Below are 24,010 nucleotides of genomic sequence, written 5' to 3' on the forward strand. Positions count from 1 at the left end.
CCCCCTGGAAACCATCGTGATAAATTCCTGGTGAATTTGTCACGATGGGCTAACTGATCTGACCTCATATTCATCTTATCATCCTCCACTGGTGCCCCACCAGTGGAGGATGATAAGATGGCCAGCGTAAACCGTTAGCGCAGGCGGGTGCAACGTGAAAAAAAAACTAGTGGAGGATGATAAGATGAGCATAAGGTCAGGTCAGTTAGCCCATCGTGACAAATTCACCAAGAATTTATCACGATGGTTTCCAGGGGGAACCGCGTGGAGGTCAACCTGACATGGTATATTGCTAGCAACAAGATCATCATTCCACATTACTAACAATCCCTTTCACCCCACATTTACTTAGTTAAGTAACCTATACTAAGTAGGTTATGGGATTTAACTATGTAACTCAATTTATTTGTAACACTTTCACTTGATCGGAATAGGAAAACAAACACTCGTTATTTATATAATCTTTATTTATTATTTACACTCTGTTCACGTATTATTTCGCATTTAAGTGTCTAGTCACATCGATATTTTGTAACCTGCGCGTGCGCAGTCCTCGATGTATCTATTACAGATCAATGGTTGTTTGTTACATAAACAGATCAATAAATAGATATTTTTTTATGTGATTGATATAATAATGTTGCTATTAGAATGTCTTATCTATAATCTACTATCTAGGCCCGGCCGCACGTTGATGTGGCTAAAGTTCTTGAATAAAATAATATTGCGACTATAAATTGGGATATAAGATATCTTTCAAGTTGGATCAAATTGTACACAATGTGGAAATCAAATTAACAATCGGTTCAGTAGTTTAGAAGTCCATCGCGGACAAACAACGTGACACGTAATTTTTATATATAAATATAATACGTGAGGCAAAAACTTTGTACGATAATTTCGCGGACGGACTATGAAATTTATAAGAAAGACTAGTTTTTTGCCTGCGGCTTCGCTCGCGTTAATTTATCCCCTTGGGGATGGATATTATCAAAATCCTTTCTTAGGGGATGCCTACGTCATAGTGGCTTTATGCATGCAAAGTTTCAGCCCGATCGGTTTAAAATTGACAAAGTTTCATATAAACTTTCAACCCCTATTTTATCCCTTTGGGGGTAGAAATAATCAAAATACTTTCTTAGCGAATGCCTAAGTCATAACATCTACCTGCATGCCAAATTTCAGCCCGATCCGTCCAGTGGTTTGGGCTGTGCGTTGATAAATCACTATGTCAGTCTATATATATTGAGATATATAGAAAAGGAGTGCAGAATGATATATCTTTTAATTATGTATAAAAATACATTAAATCAATAAAAAAAATATTACACAGATTACCATGTATTTGACATACGGATATATACATACTCTTTTGTCTGTGGTCAAATTGAGAATAGATTAATGTTATTTGTCTATGGTCTTATTGAATGTTACATTAATTATGCATGAATTTCTACCACTAAAATTATAAATATGTTGTTCTATGATATTTTTTATATATATTTCGATTTTTGTATATTGTCTATATTCATCAGTTTGTTTATGGTATAACATTGTGGAAATATCATTACATAGTATAAAATATATCTGTCGCTGTCTGTCCGTCCCTATGTATGTTTAAATCTTTAAAACTACGCAACGGATTTTGTAGCGGTTTTTTAATAGATAGTGATTCAAGAGGAAACTTTACATATATAATACATGTACACCCGTGCGAAGCCGGGGCGAGTATCTAGTATGTTTATAAATCTGAATTGTTTAATTAATTAAAGAGGCATATAAAGAAAATAATACATAAATCATCTTAATTTCATGTATATATTTATTGAAACAATACGATTATGTTACAATACCTTTGGAATGAATATATTTCTTAATATATGTACAACATACCTAAGTAAACATCAATTTTTATGTATATAGATACATTGTGTGACATGCAATATATTCATAATTAAGATATGAATTTCTTATTAACATAATCCTATTATTCATGAGTTTAAAAGTATATAAAAGATAAATAATAATTAAAGCTTACATTTTTAAAAGTATACAAAATTCCACAGAATTGACTAGCACTAAAGTAATAATATCTATTACAATAATATGTACAAAAATCTTTATAAAAAAACATCGTAATCAATTCGTTCGCTTTATGGATATACCACCCAATAGTAGCTGTACAAAATAATATAATTTTATAAAAAACAAAAACATCTAACTGTACATTTCAACCTGTGAAGTTAATCGTATAAGAACCGGTGTTGGGGTCGAAGTTCTGAGCGGGATGGCCGAGGAACGGGTTGAAGTTCTGAGGGTTGTAACTTTGCTGTTGATACTGATTCTGATAGGGTTGTCCGGTGTACGCGCGGTACGAGAACTGGGGTTGTTGGTGATAGATCTGGCTCTGAGGCCGGACTTCCTGATTGTACTGCGGTTGCTGATTAAAGACTGAAGTCTGCTGCGTGTAGAGAGGACTGGAGCGGTACGAGGTTTGAGGTTGGTACGCTGGCTGTTGGTAAGCAGGTTCAGATTGATATTGCTGGTACTGAGGTTCAGGCTGGGCAGGACGGTGGTATTGTCTGAGAGCGGGTCTGGATTGAGTCTTGCCGTTGTATTTAGGGTCTTCATATATCTTGGGGTCCTCTCGGTACTGTCCATCGTCTTCTTGGCCGTCAGTTAACGCGTTGGTGTTTTGGTCGTTGAGGGTAGGTGGTGGGACCATGATGCCGGCACCTGAAAACATATTTATCTGTTGAAATCTCATTGCTGCTCAAAATTTCTCGAAAGACTCGAAATTTAATCTTACTAAGAATATAAATGCACAAAAGTTTGTGAGTATGGATGGATGTCTGTTATAATTGTGATTGTAATATGTTTTGAGTAGTCATGCTCACTAAAATGTCCAGACTTGTGGCGACGTGGTGGGCCGGGTCATTGGGCTCCCTAAAATATGGTTGAGCGCAGTGATGGCTAGCTCATCCGTCATACTCGTGAACGGGTGCTGCTTGTAGGGACTGGTCTGCTCTAATCACTATGACTGATTTCCTCTTATTAATTGTTTAACCAGTTGGTTATATATTCAATATTTTTTCTATTTGAGTATTTAATAGAATTAGTGCTAATTGGTGGTTTGTATTCACACACTTAAACTTAAAAATGTAAAGTAATAATAAAATTATTTAAAAGAGCAACACGCAAGTTTCTTGCTCGTTTTTCTTGTGATGAGACAGCTTTCCGAATGAGCGGTAGATAAAAAAATGTAATGACTATTCAAAAATGCTTCAGAGTAAGTTTATTTGAATAAATTATTTTCTATTCTATTCTATTCTAATTACACGCAAAAAGTACTGAACGGTTTTAGATGAAACTTTACCGTAACATAGCTTATACATCAGAATAACACAAAGACTATAATCTAAAAAGATATTATGTAAATTGGGCGATATATAATTATAACTATGATGGAGACGAAGTCGCGCAGGTCAGCTAGCTAAATATTGTTACAATCCCAAAACATTGAAATTGGGGATGAAGTTTACTTTAATACACAATTTTTTTTTATTTCTTGTGAACAATAAACCTCTTTTGAATAATTTTTTATTAGCAACTCGTTCAGACTCGCGCTCTACATGTATCTCCCGTGTAGATCAATTATTTTTGGAATAAATTAATTTATATTCTGTAGTGTCTGTTTATATTCTATTCTATTCTGTTATATTAAAAAAAATCAGGCACATGATCTTAATGTTTAATATATAACAACTTTCTATAGATGGAAGACTTTTTAGTAGTCTGTGTATTATTGACGTTACGTTTTTAATTAAACCAAAAAAAAACTTTTTAAAATTAAAAACAAAAATGATATTTGCTGGATTTTAAATTAAAATCAAATGTTTCCTAGTACAAAATTGGTATTTAATATTTATATGTATAAAACCACTGCACAGATTCCCATGAAATTGCATATTGCACATAAAAGTCAATCGAAGTCATAGCTCTGTATCAGTGACTGTTAACTGCCAGTTTATGACTAATATGTAGTTAAAATAAATATAACTTCCGGTTAATTCAATTAACAACAATTAATAGTTGAGCAAAGTTTAATTTATACAATATTGCAAAATATTGTTAGAATAAAACAAAAGTGGCGTGCTATCTAAACTGCAAATTCGGTAAATGATGCAACAACGGTCACCATCGACCTTCACGCCCTGATAACACCTACACGTAACTATTTCGGTTATGTACAATTAGTAAAACTGTTATTTTTTATATATGTAGGTTTTTTTTTCGGACTACTCTAATGCTGGCCGCAGCTGGCCTTTACGGCTTCACCGGACGATAGGGAGTGCAGATGGCACTCCAAACCAAGGAAGGACTTATGGAGCGGAAGAAGGCTAATTGCAGCACGGATACGACTTTAGTTTGAGGGCACCGCTTGGGGTTCGAACCTCGGTTTAGGCCGTAAAATCGATCCCCGTTTGAATTGGACGGGGGATCGATAGGAGGGGTTATATGTAGGTATACTTAAGGTTGCCTGGAAGAAGTCGCTTTTCAGCGAAATGGCCGTCCATTGTTACCTCTTATTTATTTATTTATTCTTTTGCACACAAAAATGTAAAGATGGCGGACTTATTAAGTTGCCTGATGGCATTGTCTACCAGTCAACAGTCGCGTTGATCAGAGATAGTATGGCGGTGTAACCTCTTACCTTCGTACCTCTTCTCTTTGACAATGTTGTATGTTTATACATATTTATACTTTTTTTTTTATATATACATAGTTTGTTCAAAAAGTAAGGTGCTTTTCAAATTTTGCGGGCAAGGTTGGTACATTCGATTTTCGAATTTTTTTGTTGTGGTACACCTGTTCCAAATATACGAGTATATTCCCAGTATCCACTGCTTATCATCCTTAATTTACTTTTGACAGAATGACTGCCATCGGTCAGGATGTATCCTGTGTTACTTTTTGCTATATTTTTCACTACAGCTCCTCTCCTATTGATCGTATCGTGATATTATATAGCCTACAACATTTCTCGATAAATGAGCTATTCAACAGTAAAAGAATTTTCCAAATCAATTTAGTAGATCCAGAGATTACAACCCCACAAACAGCTTCACAAAACTCACAAAGTTTAGTCGATTTACGTAAATATATATTGTTTATTTATTTGTATACTAGCTACTTGCCCCGGCTTCGCGGTGTACATGTATTATATATATAAACCTTCCTCTTGAATCACTCTATCCATTAAAAAGATACGCTTCAAAATCTGTTGTGTAGTTTTAAAGATTTAAGCATACATAGGGAGAGACAGCGACAGCGACTTTGTTTTATACTATGTAATGATAATATTTACAACAACAATTGCAATAAAAAAATTAGCTATTTATCATTTGGCAAAGTTTTTAAATTTTTTATGATGGTCAAGAATACACATATAAGATATGCTAAGGATTTGTGTATTTTTTTTATTAAAATGCACCGTCATACCATATCTGATCAACGCGACTGTTGACTGGTAGAGAATGCCATCAGGCATTAAGTCCGCCATCTTTACAATTTCGTGTGCAAAACAATAAATAAATAAACTTTACCTCTTAATAAATTATAACACTATATAGTACGTTTTGTTTAGTTTCGAGGACGTCTAGATGTTGGGAAGGTTTTTTAAACGGAAATAAATTAAGTTGCGGTCACAAATACAAACATTTACATTCATAAGTATGATTGTTTGTATAGCTCTGGGTATTTTCTATATATAATATGTATGTATTTACGAAAAAAATGTCTATGTATTTGTATCAGTTGTCTAGTAACCATAACACAAGCTTTAGCTAGCTTAACTTGGATCTAGATGGCGCTGTGTGAATTGTCATGAGATTATTATTATTAACTTTGCCAAAAGGGACTCCTTTTAATAATATATTTTAGTTATTATATAATACTTTTTAAGCTCTTTAATTTTAGGTTCATAGTTGTACAAATAAGTTATGTAAATAAATAATTATTATTTTATTATTATTAGATATATTTTATTATTATTGTATTTATTAAAAGTACATTATAATAAAAAAGACTAGTTACTCGATTCGATTACATGTAGTTGTGCCATCTAAACTTACTAGTATCGATTATATCGACATTTCCGACTCGATTTCCCAACATCGACTCATGGGAATTAGCGGGGCTCATATAAAAACTGTCGTAACGTGCCCCAGTTCTAAAGTAGTGTATGTTTAGTAATGATTAATGTTTGACCACTTGTAGGGTCAGTGTCGAAAGGTGCAATCTGTACAAACATTGCTAATACCTATATATATATATATATTTATACTAGCTGTCCCGGCAGACGTTGTTTTGCCTTCAAATAAAAATAAAAAATTAGGGGGATGAAAAATAGATGTTGGCCGATTCTCAGACCTACTCAATACGCTCACAAAATTTCATGAGAATCGGTCAAGCCGTTTCGGAGGAGTATGGGAACGAAAACTGTGACACGAGAATTTTATATATAAGATATATATACTAGCTTTTGCCCGCGGCTTCGCTCGCGTTAATTTATCCCCTTAGGGAGAGAATTTATCAAAATTTATCTCATAGGCTTTATGCATGCAAAGTCTCAGCCCGATCGGTTTAAAATTGACAAAGTTTCATATAAATTTTCATCCCCTATTTTATCCCTTTGGGGGTAGAATTAATCAAAATCCTTTCTTAGCGGATGCCTACATCATAACATCTACCTGCATGCCAAATTTCAACCCGAACCGTCCAATGGTTTGGGCTGTGCGTTGATAGATCACTACGTCAGCTAATTATTAAAAAACGAATTATTATATATAGGTGCATTATAATTACTGTAAAGTTTGTTATTTTATATAGAGGCTTTAGTACTCGAGCTACATACTAGATGGAGCTGTGTTAAAAGTAGACGGCGATATTGTTCCGGTTTGTTACTATGGACATATGTACGCCATTTATTTTTTAGAAATAAACAATTTTTTAGTTCAACAATCCAACATCTTTGGTTGTTTTATTTATTTATATCACCAGAGGACGCGGTAGTAGTCCAGAGTTTAGTGTTGGGTTGTACAATTACTTTAAAGTTACAAGTTACAACAAGTTAAGCTCGTACCTATACCGCCCTGCAGGCAAGCAAGTTTTTTCTATTGTAATTACGCAATACGTTTTGTAAATGGCGCGTGCTGTTTTATTTAAATGTTTCATTCAATAATGAACGAGTTGTAGAGCCGTTAGTGCAGGTAGCTGTGCGTATTTCACCATGCTTACACTTCAATGCCGTGTCGTTTCGCTACTTAATGAATTTATATTTGACTTTGTTTAATTCTGCTACAAACAAAATAATATAAATCCCTTAAGTATTGAAATGGACTTCCGTAAAATAATTAAAAATAACAGCGCGGCGATTATGGACACACTCCTTCTATTCTTGAGAGAGGTCTATGTCCAGCAGTGGACTGCAGTGAGCTGATGATGATGATGATATAAAAAACTGCTAAATTTGTGTGATTATCTTACCTTGTGGCTCAAATCCTCTCTTACTGCTCGCTCCATAGGAGATCTCACGCAGCTTCCCGCTTTCATCGACATATCCGTACTTCCCGGCGACGTCTCCATTTGGGTACTTGGTTTCGATCTTGAAGGATCCATCAGCGGCTTCGTAACCGTAGCTGTAGGACCCGTCGTCGTTCTGTTTGTTGATCTGCTTCAGGATCGGTACAGGGGTCGTGGTGGGACCCTGCTGGCAGGATACCAGCAGCCATGCTGAGCAAAATATCACGGTCTGGAATTAGATAAACAACATGTAAATATCACTGGAGAATTTGTACAAATAACTCTGGAGAATGTACACAAATAACTCTGGAGAATTTACACAAATAACACTGGAGAATTTACACAAATAACTCTGGATAATTTACAGAAATAACTCCGGAGAATTTGCACAAATAACACTGGAGAAAATACACAGACAATACTGGAGAATTTACACAAATACCACTGGAGAATTTACACAAATAACTCTGAAGAGTTTACACAAATAACTCTGGAGAATTTACACAACGTTCAGAAAGATTCAGATTAAGTATAGGCCTCTATTTTCTTTTCACAAAATTGTAATAGTTATGCTGTATATATATATACAATATGCTGGTTGTCATTCTATTCTGCTAATTTTGATTTAAATTGATTCAAATGAATCTGTATTGTTTGTCTGTTTGAATAAGAGCTGAGTTTCTTGTCAGTTCTTCTTAGTTCGATTGCTCTCCTAACTGACGGTAGTTTTTAACATATCATAAGAGCCTGTAATAGCTGTTGATCTATTACAGGTTAGACTATATAATAAAGATATTTTGATTTGATTTGAAAGTTTGTACTTTGTGGATAATAAAATAAAAATTTAAATGTAAATAAAGTTTTTTATTTTTGTACAACACTCGCACACAACATCGTAAACCTAGTTCCTGGCGACAACCCCAGGGAACGATCAGTCACGGAGTCGATGCCGGACTCTCAAAACTCGTTTTATTGGAAATAATAATGATAAGGTAAATTTATATACATGCAGTTTTTGTTACATAGGCAAAATCCACATATAGTATAAAAACCAAGTAAAAATACAACTTAGTTCAGAAAGTATACTATTCTATTCTGACCAGCACAACTTCATCTGTATCACAGTTACTCAATTTACATAATATCTTTTTAAAGTATAGCCTGTGTATTGTTCTGATATATAAGCTATAGATATTACTATAAAGTTTCATCAAAATCCGTTCAGTACTTTGTACGTGAAGGAGTAACAAACACCTATCCATACTCACCTATCATGCGTATAATATTACTAGCTACACGCCCTGACATCGCCCGGGTGTATATATATAAATATAAACCTTCCTCTAGAATCACTCTATCTATTAAAAAAAACGCTTCAAAATCCATTGCGTAGTTTTAAATATTTAAGCATACATAGGGACTGACAGACAGCGACAGCGACTTTATTTTATACTATGTAACGATTATGATACATAATTTATTCCGCTCTAAGAAATTCGCTTACATAAAACCACAGTTAATATTACATAGTAAAGAAAAAGAAAAAGTATGGAGATGTTAATAAAAAACAACTCGACCTTGATCTTGAGATTGTGTTGCGAAATCGATTTCGTAAATGTTATATTGCCCAGAATTCGGCGCGCGCGCAAGCGGCACGCGATTGAACTTGGCAGCTCTGAATTCCGGTATGCTTTCACAACAAAACAACAACAATACATGTTAAGGTCTTATTTTCAAACTAGTGTTACACGCGACATCGGCCGCACGTATTTGAAGTTTTTTTTTTACAAAAAAATAATAAATACAGCCCTGGACAATTTTATTTTGGTTGACGGGCTCGGTGGTCTAGGGTTCGATTCCTGGCACGGTACCACCATTTGTAGTCATGAGTATGATTGTTTGTATCGGTCTGAGTGTTCTCTACGTATATTATGTATATATTTACGAAAAATATATCTATTCAAATTCAAATTCAAAATATTTTTGTTCATGTAGGTCTATTACAGACTCTTATGATATGTCAAATCTACCGTCTAATGATTTCGAGATGAGAAGAACTGACAAGAAACTCAGCTTGTATTCTTTTCAAATAAATGTTGCTATAATACAGATTCATTTTTAAATTCATATATGGGAGAATAGAGTGACCACCAGCATATGCTATTGCTAAAGCAAATAGTCTAATCAGTGATCGTAATCGAAACAGACCAAATATCACAAACAGCACCCGTTCACGAGTATGACGGATGAGCCAGCCATCATTGCACTCAACCGTATTACTATGTATTTGTGTCCGTTGTCTAGTACCCATAATACATGCTTTAGCTAGCTTAACTTGGGTCTAGATGGGGCTGTGTGAATTGTCCTGAGATTATTATTATGGCTTGATGCAGTTATCGCCATTGACTGCAATAACAAAGTGCAGCCTTTCTTAAAATAGTTCTCGTGATTGAGTTTCCTTGGATTGTGTAATAGACACGAAATTCTATTTATATCTATATATCTATGAACAATCTGCAAATTGGTTGTTGCAACAAATTTAATAGTTTGCATTGTTACAAATTCTTTTTTAGTAAATTTATGTGGATTATTTGACAACCTTGGTGGTCTACCGGTTTAGCAAATTGCGTTACAATGATCGCGGATTCGATTCCTCACAAGATATATATATTTGTATTCATGAGTATGATTGTTATTATCAGTCTGAGTGTTTTCTATGTATATATGTATATCATCATATGCTTCTTTTTTATTCCTTTTATTTGTGGTCGGCGTAATATGTTTTTCTCTTATATTCATCCCTGTTCGCAGTTATCTCGTTATGTTCTCCCTTTATGGCCATATTATCTTTCACACAATTCATCCATCTCTTTTTTGGCCTTCCTCTGCCCTTTCCTACTTACCTTCTATATCATGTATGTTTTTATGAAAAAAAATCTATATATTTATATCAGTTATCTGGTGTCCTTAACACAATTTCTGCTTAGCTTGGTACTACATGGTGTTGTATGAATTGTCCCGGATTATTATTATTATTGTTTTATCTTTAAAATAGAAGTCTAAGTCGATAATGATGCAAATATTTAGCTTCCGACATTAGTAATAATTAAAACACGGGTTTAGATGTGATGAATCTGTCTTTAAAACAACAATTACAAAAACTATCGTAAATAAAAAAAGTAAATGCACTTCTCGCGCACCAGAGCGCCGTCTATAGTCGAGAATATTACTATTCAAATAGACCTCGGTTGCCTAGCAATCTAGCAGACCGCTTTACGACCGATGGTCTCGGGTTCTCTTCCTCGCACGGCACAAACATTTCTATTCATGAGTACGATTGTTTGAATCGGTCTGGATGTTTTCTATGTATAATATGTATATATTTACAAAAAAAAAATATGTATATGTATCAGTTATCTAGTACTCATAACACAAGCTTTAGCTAGCTTAACTTGGGTATAGTTGGCGCTGTGTGAATTGTCCTGAAAATTATTTTTTTTTCTCTCGACTTTCGCCGGTAATCTTGGTATATACGGGCCTAAGCCAAGTACATAACAATGTTCTATTTTTAGGTGAATATACTATAATATAAATGTTGGCCTAATCTGTGTGTAGAAATTTTCTGACAGTACGGCATGTGTTTAGAACTTATTATTATTATTCAAATCAATATTAATTTAGTCTTAGAGGACATTTTAGACGCGTATTATGAACGTCAAGTTTTTTATATTAATATTTTTCCCTTACCGTCCAGTTCAGTATACAGATTCAATAGAAAAAAACTGATAACTAACTGGACTGAATTTCTATTTTTTTAAAAGCCAGTTTATTTACATTACGTACTTATGTAGGTGTCTATGTTTTTTTATACTACTATGGTGGCAGACAAGCATACGGCCCATCTGATGGTAAATGGTTACCGTAGCCTATGGACGCCTGATACACCAGGGGTGTCACGTGCGCGTTGCCGACCTTTAAGAAACCATAGGGTATATCCTTCTAGAAACATTAAGAAAAACACCCGAAAATTAATTCTCCAAAATGTTTACATTACCATAATCAGACCTTTAATCAGACCGAGATTTAATTGGTATTAAAATCGTAACCTTAAATCAATTATGGTACAAAATCTTAATTATAACTCTAATTGATATTCAGTGAAGAAAAAATGACCTCACTTCTCCCTAAGTACGGCAGTTATAGACAAGGCGTTACGAACCGCATTCCATTGCTCAACGACACTCTACTTATTTATATATACATACGTTACCTTGTAATTAATGATAGGTATGCCTTTAAAATTATTTCGTACAGCCTCGTAGAATGTGGAATAAACATCAGGATGTTAATATCTGGAGCATTTTCCATTTAAATAAATTGATGTTTTTCTTGATGGATTTCTATTATTTTGTTTAATTCCGTTACAATTAGCATGTGTGACTACAGATATTCGGTGTGGAAACTTGACTAGCGTTACAACCTCTAGTGGCGATCAAATTCCGACTATTATTGAGTCTACACCGATATCGCGACACGTGTTTCGCCTCTGAACGAGGCATCATCAGGCGTTGAATAGAGTTCAGGTACAGCTCGGAAGCCTAGTGTTGACTCTTCGGCGACCAAACCGCGACTTGAAGAGTCAAGTTTCCACACTATTTGTAGCCTCACAATCAGTCTATTTGTAGCGGAATTAAACAAAATAATGTAAATCCATCGAGTAGTGAAATGGACTTCCGCAAAATAACACCTAATTCGATTAAATGTTTGTCAATAAGTTATCGAAACAATGAAAGTCGAAAAACTAATTTTTGGGTGTATAACAACAAGGTTATCGTTGAAAATCATTAAGAAACAACAAATTGTAAAGTAAATTGTTTTTGTATATCTCCTATATGAGGGTAGGGTAACCAATGGCACGCGTGCCATTGACGGCACGCGACAATATATTTATGGCACGTCGTCGATCATAAAACTGTTTGAAGAAGCTGGCTCATGCTATTTTAACAATATTTTCACCTACCTATGCCTGCGAGTCATCATTTTCAGAGATGAATAACATTAAAACTCGGTTAGAAACCGTTTGACAGATGAATCCAGTTCAGCATGCATTTTGCTAAAAGTAACATCGTACAAGCGTGACATAAATTATTTGTCATCTAACCTGCAGCAACAGAAGTCACACTAATTTTACAGTAATTTAATTTATGCGTGTGTTATGATAACAATCCAAATTGTACTTCTTTCGTTTACTTCATTTCATAGAGAGTTTTGATAGTATTTATTATTATTATTTTCCAAATAGTCAGAAAGTCAAAATTATTTGATGGCACGTCAATGACCCCATTAAACGTAGTTTGTAAGAAATGGCACGTTGATAAATAACCGTTCGCCTATCTTGCCCTATATATTTTAACATCTAAAAGACCGCATGCCCACCGTTGGGTCACTCCGCAACGAAAGTAAATTTCTACGTTGAATGAATTGAAATAAATCTACGGGTTCAATAATGTCGACCTCAAATTATTGTACACTAAAAACATATTTAAAAAACAATATATGTAATTAACAATAAACTTAAAATTACGCAACGGATTTTAATGCAATTTTCAGTAATAGATAGAGTGATTCAAGAGGAATGTTTATATGTATAACATTCGTGTTATATAATTTATACAAAGCTGAGGCAACTCACTAGTTATTACTAAAAAAATGAATAAATAATAAATAGTGGGAATTTTAAATCATATTCAAAACGAACAAGGTATCTGTGAGGTACAATGAAGTGAGACAAGTTGACCTTGCTTGGTTATAGATTGATCCAGAACGTAGGCATCGGCTCGTATTACATGCGCCTGCGCATAATGAGCTATGCAATGTCACCGTGTAACAAAAGCTCCTGGAACGCAGCAGCCTTTGATAATCTTAATTCTTACTAATATTATAGCTGTTAAAGTACTGATGTTTGTTACGCTTTCACGTAAAAACTACTGAACCGATCATCATGAAATTTTGTACAAATGGACTTGAGGGTATTAGAATGAACATAAATTTTTATTAAAAAAAAATTCTTTATTCAATGCCAGCGAAGCCGCGGGTAAACACTAGTAACATTCTAAGCTGTTTAGCACACCGTTTTACTTCCGATGGTTGCGGGTTCGATTCCTCGCGGGAATAAATATTTGTATTCATAAGTATAAATGTTTCTTTGTCAGAATGTTTTCTTTGTATATATTTATTAAAAATATTGTATCTATGTATCTATATCAGTTTTTTTTTTTGTATATTCTCTAGGTATTTATAACAAAAAATGTGTCTATGTCTATATCAGTTGTCGAGTACCAAAACACAAAGACTTCCGCATTTATATAATACTAGCTTTTGCCCGCGGTTTTGCTCACGTTAATTTATCCCATTAGGGGTAGAATTTATCAAAATCCTTTCATAGCGTTATTACCTACCTATTTCATAACATCTACCTGCATGCCAAATTTCAGCCCGATCCGTCCAGTGGTTTGGGCTGTGCGTTGATAGATCACTACGTCAGTCGCCTTTGACTTATATATATTTATATATTATAATATTATAAATATGGATTAGGATAGTCAGATAGGAAACTTAAAATGTTTAGTAGATTTAATTCCAAACCAATGACAAATAGCTTGTCGATGACATATCAAATCAGCTCATTGCTATGCCCTCTACTTGTTATATTAGTATGCCAGGCAGTTGAATATTTGAGCAACGACTGGTCTGTTTGTTGCGTAACATTTGTTTTACAATAGAATTAATTACACGCGGAATTTTGCCTTTAAACGTATTGATATGAAGGTTGTTTGTTATTGTTTTTCTCCTTTTAGCAAAGTAGGTTGCAGTACACCTTTTTTTTTCCTAATGTACTACTACTACTCTTCACCGGGCGATAGGGCGCGAGTGCAGATGGCACTCCAAATCAAGGAAGGACTTATGGAGCGGCTGATGGCTAACTCCCGCCTGATGGATACGACTTTAGTCTAAGGGCACCGCTAGGGGTTCGAACCTCGGCTCAGGCTGTCGTAACATCGGTCCCCGTTAGAATTAGATGGGAGTATAGTGTGCCGGTGTAGAGCGCCCGGTTGAATGCACGATATGGTGTGTCAGTACACCTGATGGTAAATGATTGTTACACCTGTAACATCACAGGAATTGCAGGTGAGTTGCCGTGTGACATTGTCATGTTTGGTAACATGGCAATGTCACAATGCAAGTCACATTGTACCACTAACTCATGTGTGTAATATTCATGTTATTATGATATATATTACTACTCATAATAAATATTTAATAGAAAGTGAAATCTAATCAAAATATCTTTATTCATGTAGGTCTATTACAGACTCTTATGATATGTCAAATCTACCGTCAGTTCGGAATGATTTCGAGATGAGAAGAACTGACAAGAAACTCGGCTCTTATTCTTCGCTTGTTTACAAAAATACAGATTCATTTTTAATTCAAATTAGAGAGAATTGAGTGAACACCAATATATGCAATTGCATTTCTGTCAAAAGAAAATAGTCTAGAATTACACGTGAGTTGCCATCGGATGGTCCGTGTGTGAAACAGTGACCTTATAATGACAACAGCATGCATGTGTAGAACACATGAACTAAGATCTCATGCGATGGATGGACGCGAGCAGCGCAGGACCGATCGTCGTGGAGATCTTTGGGGGAGGCCTATGTCCAGCAGTGGACGTCTTCCGGGCTGCGATGATGATGATGACATGCATTTTATCCATTATTTCATGAAGACCATCTGCGTAGTAGTTAAATTATTTTTTATATATTTCTTTTTTTTTAAATAAGGAATACAAATGTACTATAAACTACTAGACCTAAACTACTAGACCACCGAGTAAGCGACAGGATCCTACGACCTGGAGGAACCTTACTCTAATTATAATTTCATTCGCCGTCCAGTCTTTTGACTTTACAAAAGCTCTCATATCTCTATTTCCTATTAGGGGCCGTTCAAGTATTACAAAATCACTATAGAAGGGCGGGGGGGGGGGTCTTTACTTTGTTTATTTTGGATGACATGGGGGGTGGAGGAGTCTAGCTGATCATCATTGATGACGCCATCGGTAGTCATTTACTTTTTACACGAATGGCAACACTCACCTTGTCCTTGCTAAAAAAACAAAATATTAATTGAAAAATGTTTACGCAATCATGAGGGAATGGGGTAAGCCTTACTTAATTTTGCTGACAAGGGGGTGAGGGGGTAAATAATTGTAATAAATCTGCTTACGTAATACTTGAACGGCCCCTTATGGTAAACAGATCATAGAGCTTTAATAAAATATTACAATTATACATAGATAATTAGATACGTATAAATCTACTATTGTTACAAATGACATCATCAAAATGCGCCGATACGGGAGCCGACGATAGTCTGAACTTTGCAGATACACGACTGCGCTACTCGTTGATGTCTTTTCTATACATTATCACAATTTATTATTTTATTAGCTAGCTCGCCCCGGCTTCGCACGGGAATAAATGTATTATACATATCTATTAAAACTGCTACAAAATACGTTTGGACGGACAGACAGCGACAGCGACTTCTTTTATACTATGTAATGATGTAGACTAAAATTATAAACAAAGTTTGAATTTTATGAGTCTATGTGTATGTGGAAGAATCTCTGGAACTGTGAGACATATTTTAATAATTCTTTCATGATTTTAAAGATAAATTTATTCCTAGTGTAAATATATATAACTCAAAGTTGACTGACATAGTGATCTATCAACGCACAGCCCAAACCATTGGACGGATCGGGCTGAAATTTGGCATGCAGGTAGATGACGTAGGCATCCGCTAAGAAAGGATTTTGATTAATTCTACCCCCAAGGGGATAAAATAGGAGATGAGAGTTTGTATGAAACTTTGTCAATTTTAAACCGATCGGGCTGAGACTTTGCATGCATAAAGCTACTATGACGTAGGCGTCCGCTAAGAAAGGATTTTGATAAATTAAATAAAAATGCACATTTACTATCTGTTGTTATTTACATTTCAGCCTAATCAATTCAGCAGTTAACCTTATCTTTAAATGTAGTTGATTCTCATGTAAATTGTTGTACTATCGACGTGTTAAGTGTCCATATGTATTTTATGATTTTTAACAAAACAAGAACGTATTTTAATTGTCTTTTAAACTGGTCCCAACGCGAGTAATTGAAATAAAGAAAAATATTTCGAAATACAAAATGATATATAGGGACACACACTAGTATAGGGACTACAAGCCTTATCCTTACTGATATTATAAATGCGTAAGTAACTCTGTCTGTCTGTCTCGCTTTCACCTCGAACTGTTCAAATATGATGAAGGAATAGAATAAAACAGGAAATTCTTTTTCTTTTTCTAAATTTAAATATAAACACTTTTGAACTCATACTCAGTTATAACTCTAACTTATTTTTTTTAATCTACCACTCATTCGGAAAACTGTCTCATCAAAAGCGAGCAAGAAACCTGCGTGTTCCTCTTTTGAATATAGAATAGAATAGAAAATCATTTATTCTTATAAACTTAATTTAAGCATTTTCGAATAGTCAACAATTTTTTTTTTTAATCTACTGATTATTCGGAACGTTGCCTCATCACAAGAAGAATAAGCAAGTAACTTGTGTGTTGCTCTTTTAAACAATCCTTGTAAGTTCACATTTTACAAGTCGAAACGTGTGAATATAAACAACCAACCAGGACTAATTTATTTAGGCTCAAATATATGATTAAATTTTTAACAAAACAAGAACGTAATTATTAATTTTTGTTTCTTCATTTTTAGAAACTAGCAATTAGCACAGTCAAATATTAAACACAATTAACTGCTAAAGTAACTAAATAAAAAATCAGTCGTAGTGATTACAGCAGATCAGGGCCTACACTCGTTCACGAGTATGACGGCATTATGTTCTCGCTTCCGCTAACAGTATCCGCTAGCGAGACATTAATGGGAAACAGAGAGATGAGAATCAAATTGAATATATTAACCAAATGCACCAAATACCTACTACACTACTATAGCATTACGATGTTTTATAAATTTCTCAACTTATTAAATTGGTCTAAGTCTATAGAATTTATTCGAAATAGCTTCTATGTTTAGAAATATGCCTATTTATTTCCAAGTCTGGTCTAGTTTTGTTCAGATTACGCGTAACTGTCAGCTGTTGCGTAAATAAAATACCACGCCCACCCGCTCGACTCTAGTTTGCATTCCTTTGCAATTCTATCAAAACAGACTTTCATAGGAATTATGCTGCCCTGGTACTTCTAAGTTGGTATTATAACATAATCACATATTATTTATACCGGGTTCTTTTTGTAAGAAAGAAAGAATAAGGAAAGAAAATACGTTTTGTTATATACACATAAAATATGCAGCAAATATAATATTTAATTAAAATTTGGATTATTTGTCTGTAAGAGATCGCTTTGAGCGATAAGGCCGCGTTTTGTTCGCATATTTCTTTCTTTTTGTGTTTATTTGTTCTTTTATTTTATGCACAATAAAGAGTTTTATTATTATCATTATAGTACCAAATAGGTCTCCGCTCATCATATGCCGTGACGGGGTGACACGACACTGGTATTCTACGGATATCTTTACACATATATAATAATAATATACATACATACATAATTTTATATGTATGTATGTATATTACTAGTATATATCTATATATATTAATAAAATTGGAGTGTCTGTGTGTCTGTGTGTGTTTGTAATATTGAAATTATAGTTTTTTACTACATGCCTATGAATATAAATACGGTACATACACCAAAATAACATTTTTTACAATTTTTGACTGTCTGTCTGTTTGTTCTGGCTAATCTCTGAAATGGCTGGACCGATTTTGACGGACTTTTATTGGCAGGTAATAAGGAATAACTTGGGCTACTTTTATTTTAGAAAAATAAAGTTTAATTCATGATATTAATATTAAGTTGCCAGAAGCAAATAAATAAATAAACAAAAAATACTAACAGAACTAAATGTACGTAACATCCTACATCTATATTAAACATTATGAACAATTAAATAGGCCTGTTTCTTAACTTAGCAACTTATGACGGATCGTGAGAATTTACAACATAATGTATAAATAATAAAGCTTTGTAATCATTTAATTGGTGTAGTTTTAACCTGCTTAGTTCTTTTATTATTAACTATCAGACCCACGCGTTGCTGTGGCTAAGGTTCTAGAATAAAATAATATTGCGACTATAAATTGAGATGTAAGCTATCCTATCTTTCAAGTTGTATGAAATTGCACACAATGTGCAAATCAAATTTGCAATCGGTTCAGTAGTTTAGGAGTCCATCGCGGTCAAACAACGTGACACATAATTTCTATATATAAAGACTAGTATTACCTACGACTTCGTCCGCGTGGAATATAACTTTATTTTTCTAAAATAAAGATACATTCCTAGCCTATGTTACTCCTTATTATATAAGCTACCTGCTAACAAAAGTTCCGGAACAAATAGACAGACTGACAAAGATTATAAAAAATGTTATTTTGGTGTACCGTATTTATATTCATATGTAGTAAAAAAACGGTTATTTTAATATTACAAATAGACACGTATATGTATAGACGCGTCGTTCCCGCGGTTTAACCCACATGAAATTGACTTCTTCTTTTCTATATCATAATCTGTATTATACAAATAAACCTTCCTTTTAAATGGTTGTATCTATTGCTGAAAATGGTATTAAAATCCATTGAGTAGTTTAAAAGTTAAGGAGTTTAAAAAATCTAAGCGGACGGACAGCGGATACCACTTCGTTTTATACTATGTTTTTTTTTTTTTTATAACACAGGGGACAAACGAGCATGCGGCTCACCTGATGGTAAGTGATTACCGCCGCCCATGAGCACCCGCAACACCAGGGGAAATGCAAGTACGTTGTCGGCCTTTTAAAAAGGAATAAGCTCTTTTCTTGAAGGTTTCAATATCGTATCGGTTCGGAAATACCATTGCTGGAAGGTGATTCCACAATGTGGTTGTGCGAGGCAAAAAGTTTCTAGAAAACCACACGGTGGAAGACCGCCATTCATGCAGATGATCAGGATGGTATTTCAATTTCTGGCGGGTGGTACGGTGGTGAAACTCAGCAGCTGGTATTAATCCGAACAATTCCTCAGAACACTCCCCGTGATATATGCGGTAGAAAATGCACAGAGATGCAATATCACGCCGCAAAGCCAATGGGTCGAGTCTGTCACATAGACGTTGATTACCAATGATTCTGGCTGCTCGGTTCTGAATGCGGTCAAATGGAAGTACTTCCATATTGGTATTGTGGTGCTCCCGCCCAGAGGTGAGAACAGTATTCCATGTGCGGCCGGATCTGCGCCTTGTATAATTGCAAGAAATGTGTTTAACGAATCCAAATAAATAATACCACTTCCTTTTATCCACTAGTGTTTAATATTAAGTAATTTACAAAATAAAAACTGAATTATTAATGCGCCATGTTATGGTATAAAACTTTTGTTATAATAATTTTCAAATTTCGAATTTCGAATCATTACGTAAATAAAAAGTAAAATATACTTAGATGACCAAGGACGTTTTATATTCATACTTAATCACTATGTAGAGATTTTATGCTAGTGGAATGACTTTCCACTTCATGGTAAGTGGTAACCGTCGCCTATATACATGAATAACACTATGAACATCACGTTATCATAGAAATAGAGATAGAAATAATCTTTATTCAAACAAACTCATTACAAGCAATTTCGAATAGTCATATTTGATTCTACCGCTCATTCGGAATGTAGATTCATCACAAGAAGAATGAGCAAGAAACTTGTGTGTTGCTCTTTTGAATAGATGTTTTTTTCTATATAAATAATTACAGTATAACAAGTAAGAGGCATGGGATAATCAACATAGAAGTTGCTACGCACTCATTATTAGTGTGATCAGATAATATTGTCAGTGCTATGGATTTAAAGTTTATCTATAAAAACATTATTGTCATTAACGTCTGCGACAACCATTTAAGATGTTTTATTTGTAAAACATGCCTGATTACATATATAAATTTCATTACATTAATCATTCATCAGATGGGCCGTATGCTTGATTGCCCTTTGCAGGGGTTGTTCCTACACTTGTAGATAATGATAAATAATAATTGATTATCAATTATTAATAATCGTAGCTTTTGATAATCTACATGGATGACAAAATAAAATATAGATACATCCCGTAGTAAGCGCTTGATGTTTCATATTGATTTTGTTATATAGTGTTATATATTGAAATGATATAGTATATGCAGCATATACTATATCATTATTACTTACGTAGCATATAATATGCTACGTAAGTAATAATGTATATATGATTATTATAGTACGGTGTTCCGTACAACCTTCGTGGCAGAGAAATCAGAATTTTTAGTCCAATTAATGATTTATTTGTATTTATATTATTGCGACGTGTTCGCGAGGTTGCATTACAAATCTTTGATTTTCTCGGCCTGTTCTGTACTATAACACGGATATTATACATATAAATATTCCTCTTGAATCACTCTATCTATTGCTGAAAATAGATTTAAAATCCGCTGCGTAATTTAAAAGATATAAGGAAACAGACAGAAGAGGTGACTTTGTTTTATACTATGTACCTAAAGTAGTTGCCAACCGTCCTGTTATCACAGGACATGTCCTAGTTTTTGAAGTGTCCTGGGTTCTAAACAGTTATTTGTCAACATCCTATGTTTTTAAAATATACGTGCCTCTTAATTACTGATTTTCAACAGTATAATTTTATCAAATACTTTTCATTAAAATCTGATTACATTAATTACTTGAATTTACTGCATATTAATATAAGTGTTGCAACATTATTACTGCGTTCTGTTTTTAAACTGGATAGTTTTGGTATTTAGAATTTTACAAATCTGGTTTTTTATATTTGAGCTTGGCAACACTAACCTAAAGGTTACTTAAATACCAAAATAAATAGTGCGTTCATTAGTGATTAATTTGTATTTGTAATATTGTATTACTTAAATACCAAAATAAACAGTGCGTTAGTACATATAACAGCTTTATTTACATAGTTATGTATTCATTTCAAATTACAAAATTATTAATGCAAATTGCGTAATGACCTTATGTAGGTTCTAACGTTAAGTTATGGTCAGTTTTGAATAAAACTGTACGGCAGGTACCGAGAGTACTTAGAGTTGATGCAATAATCACTTTCTTGTTAGCAATAAGTTGTTATTCTTCAAGTTATATTATCTATACATATATATTCATTACGAGCTGTTATCCGTGACTTCGTTGGCGTGGAATTTTACATTTTTTAATTAAAATAATTAAAATTTCTAATAAAAGGCTCATAATGTTTGTTACTTGCTATCATCATATTATATATTGCTAATGAAAGTCCCATCTAAATCGGTCCAGCCTTTTCACAGATTTGTAGGAACAACCGGACACATTTTTTTTTATTTACTTTTTCATGTATTTACTGTATACCTATACTTTCATATTTTGGACACTTCAATTTGTATGGATGTATGGATTATTACGTAGTCTGTGGTGTAGAGTACATAATAATGAAGACAAATATCTGGCACTCTTAATTTAATTTTTTTTTCGGAATATTAAAGTCATCCACTATCTACGAGTTTAAGCTTAACATACAAAAAATGCATACGTCTAATATTATTTTAATTTAGTTAACTTTGAAAAACATTTCTTGGGAAATAACAATTATTATTTAGTTTTAATGAATTAGTCATATTATTTAGGAATTTACACATGAACAGTACCCCATGGATATGGCATTATAAATTAAACATTTTTATAAATACGTTTTTGTAATATCGTATCATTATTATTTTTCAAATTATGTAAATAATAAAACTTAATAACGTAAATAATAAAGCTAATCTATATTAATGAATAATAAATCTGTCTACCGAAAACAATGGCTGTATGGGCTGAGTCCTTTAGCCTTTCCCTAAAACGGGAAAAAACCGAACCAAAAAAAAATATTTTCAATATTACAAATTTTGATAAATACTGAGAAAATGTAAACTAATTGTCAATTTTTAAAGAATCTCAATTAAATATATAATTAAACTAAATTAAAAATACTGACCTTCAAAATAAACATGGCGGCTTCAGTCCGTGTTAAACGTCAAAACTTTCCCGCGTTTTCGCACAAGCTATGGCGTCCGTCAGCACAACACGTCTGTGGCGCGGTGGGCGGTTACTTATATTTATAAAGTCGCAGGTTTCGTTACAACAGACAAATATAATTGTTATTATGCGGTGTGCGAAGCCCTAGCGTGGTTTTGTAATACTACACCCCTTGTTGACTATTGGTGTTATAAATTAGGTTACGAATCTACTGTTTGTGACACTTTGGTGTAACACTTTTAGTACAAAGAACATGTAGGATTTTTTTTAATGGATGTGGGTGCACCCACCTGAATGACGGTAGACGCTGGTGGGGCACGGAGGATGATAAGATAAACATGAAATTAAGTCCGTTAGCCCATCGAAAGAAATTCACCAGGAATTTTTCTCGTTGGTTACCATGGGGAACCGCCTGAAGGCAATCTGACTTGGTCAATTGATAGAAATCGAGTCACCCTCCCTTCCATCCCTTTATCCCACTGTCTAGGAGTGGATTGAAAATGACTGAACATACAATATCTTTGTACACTAATTTATATACGCTATTAGCTTTTACCCGCGGCTTCGCTCGCTTTGAATAAAAAATGTAAATTTCATGATAATCCGTAGTTTTTGCTTGAAAGCGCAACAAGCATCCCTACTTTAACATCTATAATCATTACATAGTATAAAACAAAGTCGCTGTCTGTCCGTCCCTATGTATGCTTAAATCTGAAGCGTCTTTTTTAATAGGTAGAGTGATTCAAAAGGAAGGTTTATATATATCATACCTACCCGTGTGAAGTCGAGGTAACTAGTATTATATATTATATTAAGGAAAGCAGTATAAAGCTATCTATAAATGGTAAGACACTAGCTAAACAGTACAGATCGGTCGTAGCATTTGCCGTAGCGTGTGTGGGATGCGTTAACTTAATTTTTATTCAGTAACAAGCCTATCTCTGCCTATACCTGCTAGTGAACTGGTTGCACTTGGCCTTGCTTTGAGAGAACTCTATCTTGTGGGCGTTTTTTTAAGAATGACAATTTATATTTCTCGATGTTGTTAATGTAGATTATAGGCTATGTCACTCTCTGATAATATCGAAGTTGTAATAATAACAATTATTGATTTATTTGTGAACGATTTTGGGTACAGTCCAAGATGCTATGGAAAACATGGCCTTTACAAAAT

General features: G+C 34.0%; 2 protein-coding genes across 2 annotated transcripts in view; one reads left to right on the top strand and one right to left on the bottom strand.

Moving 5' to 3' along the window:
* LOC131849401 (ATPase family gene 2 protein homolog A-like) overlaps nt 1–24,010 on the top strand; it is a 245,133-nt gene that overhangs the window by 182,693 nt on the left and 38,430 nt on the right. The window lies entirely within an intron of this gene.
* On the bottom strand, nt 2,182–22,893 carry LOC131849408 (AT-rich interactive domain-containing protein 1A-like). The gene is made up of 3 exons (XM_059199477.1): nt 22,796–22,893; nt 7,549–7,813; nt 2,182–2,736 (listed from the first exon to the last, which is right to left on the bottom strand). The coding sequence occupies exons 1-3, from the start codon at nt 22,808–22,810 to the stop codon at nt 2,231–2,233; spliced, it is 786 nt and encodes a 261-aa protein (XP_059055460.1). The 5' UTR covers nt 22,811–22,893; the 3' UTR covers nt 2,182–2,230.

This window comes from Achroia grisella, unplaced genomic scaffold (genome assembly GCF_030625045.1).
Source record: "Achroia grisella isolate CSIRO2021 unplaced genomic scaffold, CSIRO_AGI_Agris_v1 utg642, whole genome shotgun sequence".
NCBI classification, from domain to species: Eukaryota; Metazoa; Arthropoda; class Insecta; order Lepidoptera; family Pyralidae; genus Achroia; species Achroia grisella.